Genomic DNA, 12,500 nt, shown 5'->3' on the forward strand with positions numbered 1-12,500 from the left:
ATCTTGTGCTTACAGACAGAGGTAGAGCTCAATTTGGAGAGCCTTGATTTTTTTGTAGCACATTTCACTTAAAGCATTTTTTATCCGATTTGAGGTTCTGGATTGAAACTGATCTTACCATCACAGGTGTACGTGTTGCAAAGAGCCTCCTCTGTGTGCAGCCCGATGCAGATGTCCCCTCCATTGGCAGGGGCAGGGCTAGTGCATGTGCGCGTTCGTTGATAGTGCCCACCTCCACAGGGCACCGAACACTGCGACCATGATGACCAGCAAGACCAGGCGCCATTAACTGCACAGACCAAACATGTACAAACAAATACAACATACAAAGACAAACACAAAACAATCAGGCAAGGACGGGGACACAATCATCCAAGCATCAGATAAGCGGATGCAAATGCAGCGCAAACAAGAAAGACTGAGCGGAGGATGCAAACAAAATGTACCGAACACAAACATAAAAAAGCATCAATCCAACAGGCAAACACAAAACAATAAAAAAATGGACATCATTGGAAATTCCCACAAGGCGGACAAGGCAAGCAGACATCTGTTATGGGATGTTATGGTTATCCGGACATTCAAAGTTCAGGGCAGAATGGAGGTTCAAACAGCTTTATTTGACCCACAAAGCTCCTCACCAAACACTTGAGACTTCTTGTTACAATGAACACCAGCTGATCACCTCCATTGAATTTTTTATCCTGTTGGAAAATCTAGATTAAGGTGGTGACTGATATCTAGCTGGTTCAAGATAGTAGACCAGCTTGACCACCTGAAGCTAGTATAACCAACTTGTTTGTAGATTATCTAGCAGCTAGAAACCACCTATCATGTTCCACAGCTATCACCATAAACTAGATTTTTTTCCAGCACTGACCAGGATAGAAGCACTTTTGTTGTGCAGTTTCCTCTCACTTTAACAGGCCCTGCCACCATCCTCTTGACGTCTCATCAGACTGATGGAGGAGAAGGTTATGGGTGGCTCCTTCTCTCTGCACTGGAAAGCACTGTTTAACCTCAGTGGATTAGCATGTGTGTACTGGGGCACGACTGAAGTGTAAAGGCAGACCGACTGCAATCACAGTGAGTCCAGCAACCCTGCAACACTGAAGGAGTGCACGTCTGAGGTCAAAACAATGATTAAAATGGTTGTGTCTGAATCCATGTGCCCTACTCCCTTTCCTTCCGCTTTGTTATTTCAATCCTATTTTCCCTTTCTGCCTGAGTGGAAAACAGCATAGCAAATACTGTGGGTGTCGTTCATTTGTCACACTCAGAGAGAGTTTAGAGTGGACAATGCATTGGCAAGTAGCTGTCAATACGTCTAAAGAAATACACAAAACCATCTGTTTGGAATTCCAGGGTGATTGGTCAGATAATTTGCACTGTGAAGGACCACAGGTGAAGCATTAGCACTTTCAAAACATGGCTGTTTGTTTGAGCCCAAGAAGACTGTTAAACCTGGAGAAAAAATATTTTAGCACCTTTTAACTTTTCATGGGCATTCCTAAACTGTATTAGCACTTTTGAACTATATGTTAGCACCCTTAAACTGTTTGTTAGCATCCTTAAACAGTCCATTAGCATCACTAAACATGCTAAGAATGCTAAGAATCTCATACTATATGTAATTGGTCAGATAATTAGCACTGTGAAGGATCACAGTTGAAGTAGTACTTTCAAAACATGGCTCTGTTTGTTTGAACCATAGAGGACTGTTAAACCTGGAGAGAAATGTATTTTAGCACCTTTAAACTGTATATATGCATGGCCAAATTATCTGTTAGCACCCTTGAAATGTCTGTTAGCACCATTTAATATTTCATTACCATTCCTAAACTGTTAGCCTTCTTGAACTGTGTGTTAGCACCCTTAAACTGTCCATTATCATCCACAAACTTGCTAGCAATCGCATACTATAGCAATATATGCTAAAAACACTATGAAAACACCTAAACAACTCATGAGCAACTCCCTCTGTTCACCTACAGAAAATAAGCAACTTGGTGGGAAGCAAATTTTTTTAAATCAGAAAAGAGTATTTGATTTATCATTGAGTTCATGTCTGTTTGAAATTATGGTGAAACCTCTTAAAACCCTCTGGGCTTCTTCGCCCGAAAACGGGCGAAAACTTGAACGTTTTTAAATGTTTAATTTTTTTGCTTCATCAGATGGGGATGAAACTTGGTGACTTTTGTTGTATTACCTATATGAACACACAAAAAAATCAAGGAGATGATTCTGATATGTTAAAGGGTCGTAAAAAAAAAAGTCACACTTAGCTTCTTCCCGCCCGAAAACGGGCGACATAGGAAATGAATGGGAAATATGAAAAAATAGGAAAACTCAGAGAAACTTTTGGTGGTACAAGCTACAGATCAGCAACTGTGCTGAAAAAAAGTGTACAGCAATGAAGGGGTGACACTCTAGAACATCAAGAGTGCAAATAAGATCCCCCCCCCCACACACACACACACCCACGCACACAAACACACACACACATACACAGATAAACTGGCGACTGCAACAGCAAATTTGTAGAATATTCCACATAAAATCAATATATGAAAAAAAAAAACTTGCTCAAATGCACACACACACACACACAGAGAGAGAGAGAGAGAGAGAGAGAGAGAGAGAAAGAGAGAGAGAGAGAGAGAGAAAGAGAGAGAGAGAAAGAGAGAGACTGGTAAGACTGCAACAGCAAATTTTGAGAATATGCAAAAATAAATAAATAAAAAATACAAAAAGAGACTCTCGCTCAAATGCAAAACACACACACACACACACACACACACATTCACTCACACATACACACACACACACACACACACACATTGTGTTCCCTTTCTAACCAAATGCTATAGTTTGATTGTAATCATAATGCAAAACCTGATACTTTATCTAAACATTTTTGTTAAGAAAATAAAGTAATCATCTTTTAGAATATCTAAATGTATATCTAAATAAAAAAAACGAATAAGATAGAGAAATCATGTCTAAAACAACAAAAGGAATCAAATAGCCTTTCTACATAGGATATATAGGAAGCTATAGACAGCCTACAGGCTGGTACAGGACATTACACAAAAGTGGCTATTTTTTAAAGCCACTAGATGAAGTTCTTCTCCTGGAACATTTTTTTTTTAGGCTAGCACTCTATTTTGATGTGAAATGCTGCATTTATTGAATTTTTTTTTAAAAATAAATATAAAATAAAAAATGATATATTAATTCTAATGGAAAAAATAGCTCATAAAAATTATATAATTAATGCAAAGTATCATAAAAAAATCTAAAAATTCTAAATAATAATCAGAAAACATTATAGAACAAAAATATATTTGATTGGTTATCCTGGGAAAAAGTAAAGTACAATTTTAAGGCTTCGCCCGTTTTCGGGCGGGAGGAAGCTAAGTGTGACCCATTTACGAAGAAGCCCAGAGGGTTAATTTGACCACAGCAGGTCCCTACGGGGCTTCTGGTTTCCATTAGCTAATGAATTCAGTAATACACTTCACACACTCTAATGGAAGCAGAGGCTTTTCCAGCACGATGAGCAACTACCTTGATTATGAGCATATGTGGGAGTTATGTGTGTATTTGTGTGCACATATGTATATGTGCATTTGGAGTGTTCTTGTGTTTACATAGGTATTGAGCGTGTGTTACCTGGACAAGGCTGAAGATTGCAGTCCTGATATTCTACAGGAGATCCCCGGCAGGCGGTGGGAATGCTTTTGCTCTCTGCGCTGGTGCAGGTGCGTTTTCGAGTACGGTAGCCTTTGGCACACTCCTGAGTGCAAGCTGACCACATCTCCCATGATGACCAGCCAGAGCCTGTCAGTCGTACACCAGGCGTCTTGAGAAGCTCCTCAACGAGAGCTGTAAAACATATATTGCCTGTCATAAGTTTGCCAGTTTTTGTCAGTATTTTTCTTTAACATTGAATGTTTTCCCAGCATACTGACTGTTATGATGATACAGAATCTACCTGACTAATATAGCTATGTCAATTATTAGTTATTTTCACAGTTATTGCTCTTGGTCATTTTTTTTTAAGAACTATGCAGGGATGATGTATTTTTGTAGGTCAAAACCAGTAGCATTTAAACACTTCCGGTTTTATCGTCCAGAAGTCAATAAAATGTTTGCCATTGGGTTAAAAATCCTGAAATAATGTTAGTGGTTGACCTAATGTCAAGATGTTTTCAAATTTATCCTACAACAAGATACACCTGTAATGACGTCTTGTGATAGTTTTAAAGATTTTATTTGTCTTGAAATAGATGGCTAACAAGTGCCTAAATGGGACTACAGAAGTTGTCGGGAACACTAAAAGTCATCACACCGAACCAGAAATGACTCAACTCACTAGTCCGCTTTACAACCTCATTGTGTTTATAACTGAATAGTTTATAATGAATTATTCTAACGCAAATGTTTAGGGAAAATGCTTTGAAAATAAAGACTGAAACAGTTTTTGTAAGCTTAATGGCCTTCCATGGTAGGCTATAGTTTGTTTATAGCTTATGGTAAGCTTTTTATTTGTGGTAATTGCATTTAAACTTCAGAATTGTCGTATTCATTCGTGAAGATTATGATGATGAACAAAATATAAAAAAGCATAAACTTTTCATTGCTTACAAAGCTTATATTCTGCAAGAATTCGAAAATCCAATGGAAAAGTCCTATGGGGTTTTTGTCGAGGGAACCAGGGTGATGCTAACTTCCGGGTTGGACTGATAAAGAAGTCATAACTGCAGCACTCTCTGAGTGTGTTATTTTAAGGAGTGGCCTTTTTCTGTGTAATTCAAGGTTACTAAAAAACCTACCAATGTCATGCTGTGTTTTACAGCATCTCTGACAAACACATTCTGGTCACAGCAACCTGCACAAGGTGAATTCTGACACTCCCTTGACTCTAATGCATTCCATGTGCACTTCAAGTGTTTGACCTCTCCCGAGTTCAGACGGCAAGATACATTTAATCAATGTGGCGCCCGACATGCGCAAAGTGGGCAAGAACTGAACTGTGACCCTGAACTGTCATCGAGCCAGCGGTACCGGCTAACTCAGTCAGATCTGTTCATTGTGCGGGTGTACTGTGCATTAGAAAAAAGGATCTAAACACTCACAGTCTGTTTCGCAGGTTACCATCCCATCATTGGGGCAGAAGCGTGTCTCCACTTTACGCTTGCCCAGTTGAAGCTCATGAGGGTCAGCCAGCTGGGCTCGGCAGATGTAGCGGACTCTTTGCTCCTGCCGTGCCCCTCCCTGGGTTATGTTCACTGGGACCCAAGGGGTCCATGGGGTGTTTCGGCGCACCTCCGGACAGGACTCCAGATTGCATGCCTGGTACTCCTGCAATGAGGAAGATTGACAAAGAGATGACATCATCCAGTTACTCATTCCTCATGCACATTCCATTACTTCACCTCTTAAAATGCACGTGAAGCTCATTCTTGTGCCATCACTGTGAACAGTTAATAAAATTGAATGGCTCCTTGCTAGACACCCAAGGGGGTGTTATAGTTCTTTGCAAGGAACGTTAATTTGAGTCCTAATTAAGTCGATTAAATTTGAATTAACTGCAGCTCTTAAGAGAGTTGGAGAGCAAAGAAATCTGTCTGATTTAAAATGCAAAAACAAAAGAGCATTTTAAGAATTTGTCTTGATCTTTTGTTTTATAGAAAGAGGCATTACAGCATATGACCGCACATTATGCCATAACATGTTTTGGTGTGATGTGATTTTTTGATAAAATAAAATAAATCATAGAATCATTCAGTGTATAAATAGCTTCCTGGAGTTCAGTTTACTGTCCTTGTAAACCTTTACTTAGTCCGTTTACTCTTGGGACCCAAAATGTATTTTTGTCCTGTGTAAATTCAGGTCAGTTTTTATATGGCTACCCTAGTGAAAAATAAACATAATAAAATGTGTTTTAAATATATTTATTTAAAGCTAAGTATACTACAAATAAAAGTACATATTTATGATGACTGTAAATAACTACAAGGCCATTGGCAGATCGTGTGGACGATCAGCTTAATGTAAGTGACAGTCTAAGAAATGCATAAATCTTCAAAATGAAACAGTGTGCTGCGTTTTAGATATGTCTAGTCCACTCAGTCTCTCCTGAATCACAAATGAGCTCCACTTTTACAGTACATCACACATATCTTTCTGGGAAGAGAGCTGCTTGGTTATCACAGTCGAGCAGGAGGCTTCAAGGCTAAAGCGTGTGTGTAAGTGTGTGTGTACTTCAGGTGTACATACCAGCGCACATCCTGGACAGCTATTTCCATTCTCACAGTTCCTGGAGCGAGAGTGCACCCCTCCTCCACACTCTGAGCTGCACTTGGACCAGGGCGACCATGATGACCAGAAGATGGGCTGAGGGCACGACATCTTCTCATTGCAGAATCTGGTGAGCAGAAAAACGTGTTTTACCCGTATCATAAGTTTAAGTCTGGCCTGCTCCATGTTGATAAAACTCAAGAGAAATGTTTAAAGGGGTCATATTATAAGAAAAATTGCCACAGGTTTGGCAACATTGCAATTGGTTATGAGAAACCTCTGAACTTAGCATTTGATGATATTGATATCCAACGTACACTACAGGCATCATATATAACAGCTTCAGTAGTGGGGAAGATTATCAAATTATAATGCTTTTAAATTTAACTTGCACTTAAAAGGAACTTAATATAATTATTTTTATTAATTATAAAAGTCTTAATGCATCAATTATGCCTTATAATGCACCTTATAATGTTTTGTACAATATCTTGAATAATTGAAACCATCGTTAATACATTATAACATATCATGTTTCTTTATGCTTTTTAAATTTGCTTATAATTATTTGCCACAAGATATAATGTATTACAACGCATATTATCAATAATTATAATGCATTATACCCTTTTATAACCTTTTATAATGCACTGTGCATAAAGGCTTTAAGTGAAGTGTTACCAAAGTTTTTATATATGTATATATATTATTTCAAGTAACGTTCAATTTATTTATTCTAAACAAAAACAACGTTTATTTATTTTTTTTTATTATTAAGGTTTTCATTTTAAATTTCCGTTTTAGTTTTAGTTAACTATATAACGCTGACTTATAAGTAGACAGCAAACACAAAAAAATGTCTTGCATAAATGTAAATAAATGATTCTATAAATAATACATTCTAAATTCTTCTTGCATAAATCAATCTATTCATCACACAGATTTATCATATGGCTTCAGAAAACTTGGAATAAATTCATATGGCTTACTTTTATAGTGTTTTTGTCCTTGGTCAACCCATGGTATTATGAACTTTTATTAAAAATATAGTTTGGAGCAACTGAGAAAATAATGTCAGACTTTTCTTTTTGGAGCGAACTATTCCTCTAAGGCACAAGAGCAAATAAAAGCACATTTAATTATAAGGATCACTGAGTAAAAATGGTAATATAAATCTAAATGATGACTCAGGGGGTCCATTTAAAAAAACATGTATGATATGACCGCTTTTAAAAGAAACCGACTAAGAAAGATTAATCTTTCTCATGCGAAAGTGAGTCAAATATAATTTGAGGCTCCTTAATTACATTACCTAATCTTTATTGAATAACTGATGAATATCTAAATATAATTATGATATGTTTCAGGTCTTGGTTTTTACATTTAGATGTGCAAGAAATAGAAACTCTCTTCTTACCTCTGTTCTCTGCTTTGCCCCACACACACTCGGCCGCCATGCCTCGGTGAAGGATTGTTACAGGATCGCTGGCGGACTTCAAACCCAATCTCACAGCTTGTGCTGCACTGGCCCCAGGACGACCAGGGTGTCCAACCTCCATTCCTGCAGAAAAAGGAAAGAAGGAAAAAACAGTGAGCATCAGTGAACCTTGGCAAGAAGTGATGGGTACAAGCCCATTTTCTCATTTGGGATATAGAAATACTATTTTTTTTTTCGGCAGCACTGCTGCATTTGATAAGGCTAATATGACGTGATGGAAGAGAAAAAGGACAGGTTCGGTAAGGAATTTTGATTGGGAAACATTATCAATTTGCTAAAGTGCTCGCTTCCTGCAGCACATCTCGTGTGATGAGAGAACTGCCTCTTCTGGTAAAAACACAATTCAGTTTCAGCACCTTAGATGCAGGATGGCAGCAAATGTGGGGCAGAAAAAACAGATCGTAGAAGCACTATAACTGAATTTGAATTATTTGGCTGAACTATTGCTTTAAGGAAAAACTTTTCACTTGCCTTGAACAGTTGGACACCTCAATGGTGGGACCCTCGCAGTTTTTACCTCCACAGCGAGGGGGCGGACTGTCGCAAGCCCGTGATCGGCAAAGACACGTGCTGGTGCCTTCGCCGTCATCATGGCTACAGGGTTGCCATGGAGCCCAGGGCCCGTATTCGCCATCTGTGGTTTGGTTCCTCAGCTGGAATAAATGAGAAAAAACGTGTGAATTTGAAGGTTGGGTGCATGCAGAATCTCAGTCCTAAAAATAATGACCACAAAGCAGCTGCCTCAAGTGATGTTATCAATCATGCGACATAGCACCTTTCACGCAACACAGATTTCAAAGCTGCAGTGGGAGACTGTCTGAGCGCTATGGAGACGGCGGACATGTGTCGAAACATCAGTCATGCATGAGGCAGTGAGTGAGGTGGTCTCTCTAAACGGCTGGTCCTTACCGGACAGGCTGTGATGTTCTGGAACCACTGGCTCATGTTAGAGCTGTCCTCTATGGTGGTGCAACGGCGCTGCTTTCGGTCCCAGCCACAGTAAGGGTCTCTAGCATCCAAACACATCCTAAAATAGAAATACAATAAAAAAAAATAGTCCAGAAAATGAGAAAGGGAGAGAGAGAGAGAAAAGAAATACACATGGGCTTATAGTCCATGAATAGTATTGGTACATTGTAGTCAATATTAATTTCATATTAATTTCATTTATTTATAAGTGCATGTCTTATTATGTGATTAAATCCAAAGACATACAATTACTTTTGCAATCATTAATAATACTGTAAAAATCTTTTAAAACATTTCATTCTAAAAGCATGTATTTAATCAAAAGTGACAGTAAAAACATTTATAATGTTAAAAAGATTTCCATTTCAAATAAATGCTGTTTTTAACTTTCTATTTATCATAGAATCGTGATGAAAATGCATCATAGATTTCACAAAAATTATTAAGCAGCAGAACTGTTTTCAAACTTGGTAATAATAAGAAATATTTCTTGAACACCAAATCAGCATATTCTGAAACTGAAGACTGGAATAATGAAAATACATCTTTGCCGTGACAAGAATATATTACATTTTAAAATCCATTAAAATAGAAAACACGCACATCATATGAATTATTCAACATATCATATAAACCTAAATTATAAATGATAGTATTTATTTATTACATTATTATTATATAATTAACTATTATATATATATATATATAAACTTTTCTTCTGGCATCACTCAATCCATGAAGGCTACTAGATAATGTCAAATAGCTATGCATTGTTTTGGCAAAACTTATTTTGGGAAACACCCACTTTTCACGATCCAGTAAATTCTCTGAAAATACCTGGTTAAAAACTCAAGTTGAACATCTTTCTGCATTCTTAAATAGGTAGTGAAAGAAAAACGGGTTGCAAACAGCCATTCACATTGACTTTTAGAGACATCCAACATCTGCTTCCCTTGCCCAACATCATAGATTAAAAAGCTTGCACATTAACTGACATGAGCCCTAGACGCTACAGTTCCCTGATGCAAATCTAAAGCATGCCTGGGAGAATTTCCTATCCTTTCTACAGAACTCTTGCTTAGCAACACCTCGAAATTGATTCAATATTTGTAAGCTGCTAAAAAAACAAGAGGCCTAATAAGGTGTAATTAAATCTAAACCCACTAATGAAGTTAAGCCATGAGAGCCATTTCAAGGGCCCAGGAATTTGGGGCGGTGTGTTAGTAAAGCACCAGCAGCCTCACAACCTTCCCTTTAGCTTGAAAGGCTTGCTTTTGGCACAAGTGTATCAGTTTGTTTGCGCTGGCCTTCTGGCATTCCAGCCTCAAGGTTGAGGAAACACACAGAGTGTTGATACAGTGCAGAGTGCCAAGACTGCATCCTGCCGAGAAGGGAGCTAAACCACTCCAATGCTTCAACTCTGTCAGGAACATCAAGGCAAAAGGAAAATATCATCCTTCAAAAATTTAATTTACATAGATTCAGTACGACCCTCTTGTTAAATGCCAAAAAGTGAATGTTCTGTCATCATGTGCAGTGTTGTTTAAATTCTATATGATTTCTCTTTTTCAGTGGAACTAGGGTTGTCATAACACCAAACAATCCATTAAGCAGATACCAGTGAGATTTCATTACCAGTGATTTTTAATACCAATTTCACAAACACACACACACACATTTGTTTTTGTGAAAAGTGGGGACATCCCATAGGCGTAATGGTTTTTATACTGTAGAAACTGTATATTCTAAGGCCCTTCGCCAACCCTATACCTAACCCTCACAGGAAACTTTGTGCATTTTTACTTTCTCAAAAAAACTAATTCTGTATGGTTTATAAGCATTTTGAAAAATGGAGACATGGGTTATGTCCTCATAAGTCACGCTCTCCTTTATATACCTGTGTCATGTCATTATACAGAGTTGTGTCCTGATATGTCACAAAAACAAGAGCACACACACACACACACACACACACACACACACACACACACACACAAAACTAATAAAAAATATAATGCTTTATTTAAAAAGGTGAAATCTTATTATAAACAAATAGAGCATGGCAGTCGTTAAAAAAAAATACTAAAATGACTATTCAGTCTCCCCTCACCCCCACCCCCATAACATTTTGTGATTAGCTCCATAAACTGCACATAAATTCGTTATCACCTCAGTTCCCTTTAAATTTCATGTGAAAATGGCGGCAGACTTCGATCGTCTCCTCCCTGTCTTTCAGCGTGTTCTTCAATCTGCAGACCGCGGCGGCACAGAACGAGAAAAAGAGGACAAGGTGTGTGTTTATCATTAGATTGTTATAATATCTGCATCTCTGCAGTTCTGTTCTTTGTCATAAATACAGTTTACAAAACATCATAGGGGAGCAATCGGTTCCTCATCTACTGTAGCATAAGTTTTCACTGCGTTCACCCCTCATCACACCACAGCTGTTTCCTCCAGCCAAAATGAAGCACATAGGAACGCATCCTTTATAAAACGAGCTTGGTGCCATTTTTATTTGAAAATGTAACTTTCAATGTAATACATATTCTAGTGCATGTGGCAAAGAGGTCTGCATACTTGAGCTAAGGAAAGAGGGTTGTACTAGAAATGTTATATACTATATAATTATTATATATATTATACCAGTACTTAATTTTTCCTGTCATAACAGCACTTAATGTTGAATTAGCACATTCATGTTTGCTGAGTTCCAGGTTGTTTACCAAAGTAAACAAGCATTTTCAATTAATTATCTATAGGAGCTGAACGGCAGGCTCATGTGGGGGATGTGGGACTGACAGTAGAGCAGAATAAGCAGTGAGCATCAAAACATTTAGAAATACTCAACTTTATGCAAAACTGCTTAAGTCATCCGGATTCAGTCCAAAGACTTTTCAGAAATGGGTGCATGCAGTGTTAATTCTGCATCCTGTCAATATGAGTATACAAATATGCACCAATTGTATCAGACTTGAGGTGCGTGAAACAGGCCTGATTATCATCTTCTCGTTAGTTTCTGAATATAACAGGAGCTATAATGAAACAGGAATAAACAACAGTAAATTAGCTGAAGCACCCATAGCGTTATTCAGTTAGTGCACAATTGAATACATAAATGACCCGGGCCAATTAAAAGAATGTGAGGATGGAGAGTAAAACCTCATGCAGATCTAAGGCTCAATTACCCCGCATTACAGAGGGCAGAAACACAAGCCCTCAGGGCGCTGACCTGTGAGAAATACCCATTTAAACAAAAACTTTAGCAGTGATTTCATTAATTACATTGGAAAGATCCACTCCCGCGAACCAAAGTGAAAGCCAGCCGTCCATGTAATCTCTTAAGACTATGAAAATGTGCCGGCATGGAAGGAATGCTGATTTGACATTCCGGTTGCCGGTTTTACTGATGAGCTCGAGAGACATGTACACGGCCCTGGGGCACTGCCAGGACTCGGCTGCTCTCAGGACTGTGCCAGCTGACCTAGTGAAGAAAAAACCTCAATTAATGGCTTCCTAAAGGTGTTTTTTTTCTCCCGAGTTCTGCAACTTATACTCGATAAGGAGAGATTTTCACAGAATGACCACCGTCTCCGAAGGGAAAGAACAAGCACAGCAGAAAAACTGCCATCTAGCCTTGCAACCAGTCACACAGCTCACCTTTTTTAAAAATAGACTGCTAGAAAAAAATAAGTTAGTGCACTTGAGGGCCAGTTCAAAGAATTGCACC

At 38.3% G+C, this 12,500-nt stretch overlaps 1 protein-coding gene across 3 annotated transcripts in view; it reads right to left on the reverse strand.

The window, feature by feature from the left end:
* The window catches only part of LOC132095400 (semaphorin-5B-like), a 143,400-nt gene that overhangs the window by 14,161 nt on the left and 116,739 nt on the right, over positions 1 to 12,500 (reverse strand). For 2 of the 3 annotated variants that reach the window (XR_009422441.1, XM_059500335.1), the window contains exons 13-19: positions 8,714 to 8,831; positions 8,276 to 8,457; positions 7,724 to 7,867; positions 6,286 to 6,433; positions 5,142 to 5,367; positions 3,676 to 3,888; positions 119 to 289 (exon numbers count right to left, since the gene is read on the reverse strand). Coding sequence is in view for 2 of the 3 variants with exons in the window: in XM_059500335.1 (XP_059356318.1) it covers positions 119 to 289; positions 3,676 to 3,888; positions 5,142 to 5,367; positions 6,286 to 6,433; positions 7,724 to 7,867; positions 8,276 to 8,457; positions 8,714 to 8,831 (1,202 nt within the window). In the remaining variant the exon portion in view is untranslated. The remainder of the gene's footprint in view (positions 1 to 118; positions 290 to 3,675; positions 3,889 to 5,141; positions 5,368 to 6,285; positions 6,434 to 7,723; positions 7,868 to 8,275; positions 8,458 to 8,713; positions 8,832 to 12,500) is intronic. The other variant, XM_059500336.1, reaches the window with a different exon arrangement.

This window comes from Carassius carassius, chromosome 19 (genome assembly GCF_963082965.1).
Source record: "Carassius carassius chromosome 19, fCarCar2.1, whole genome shotgun sequence".
In the NCBI taxonomy this organism is placed as follows: Eukaryota; Metazoa; Chordata; class Actinopteri; order Cypriniformes; family Cyprinidae; genus Carassius; species Carassius carassius.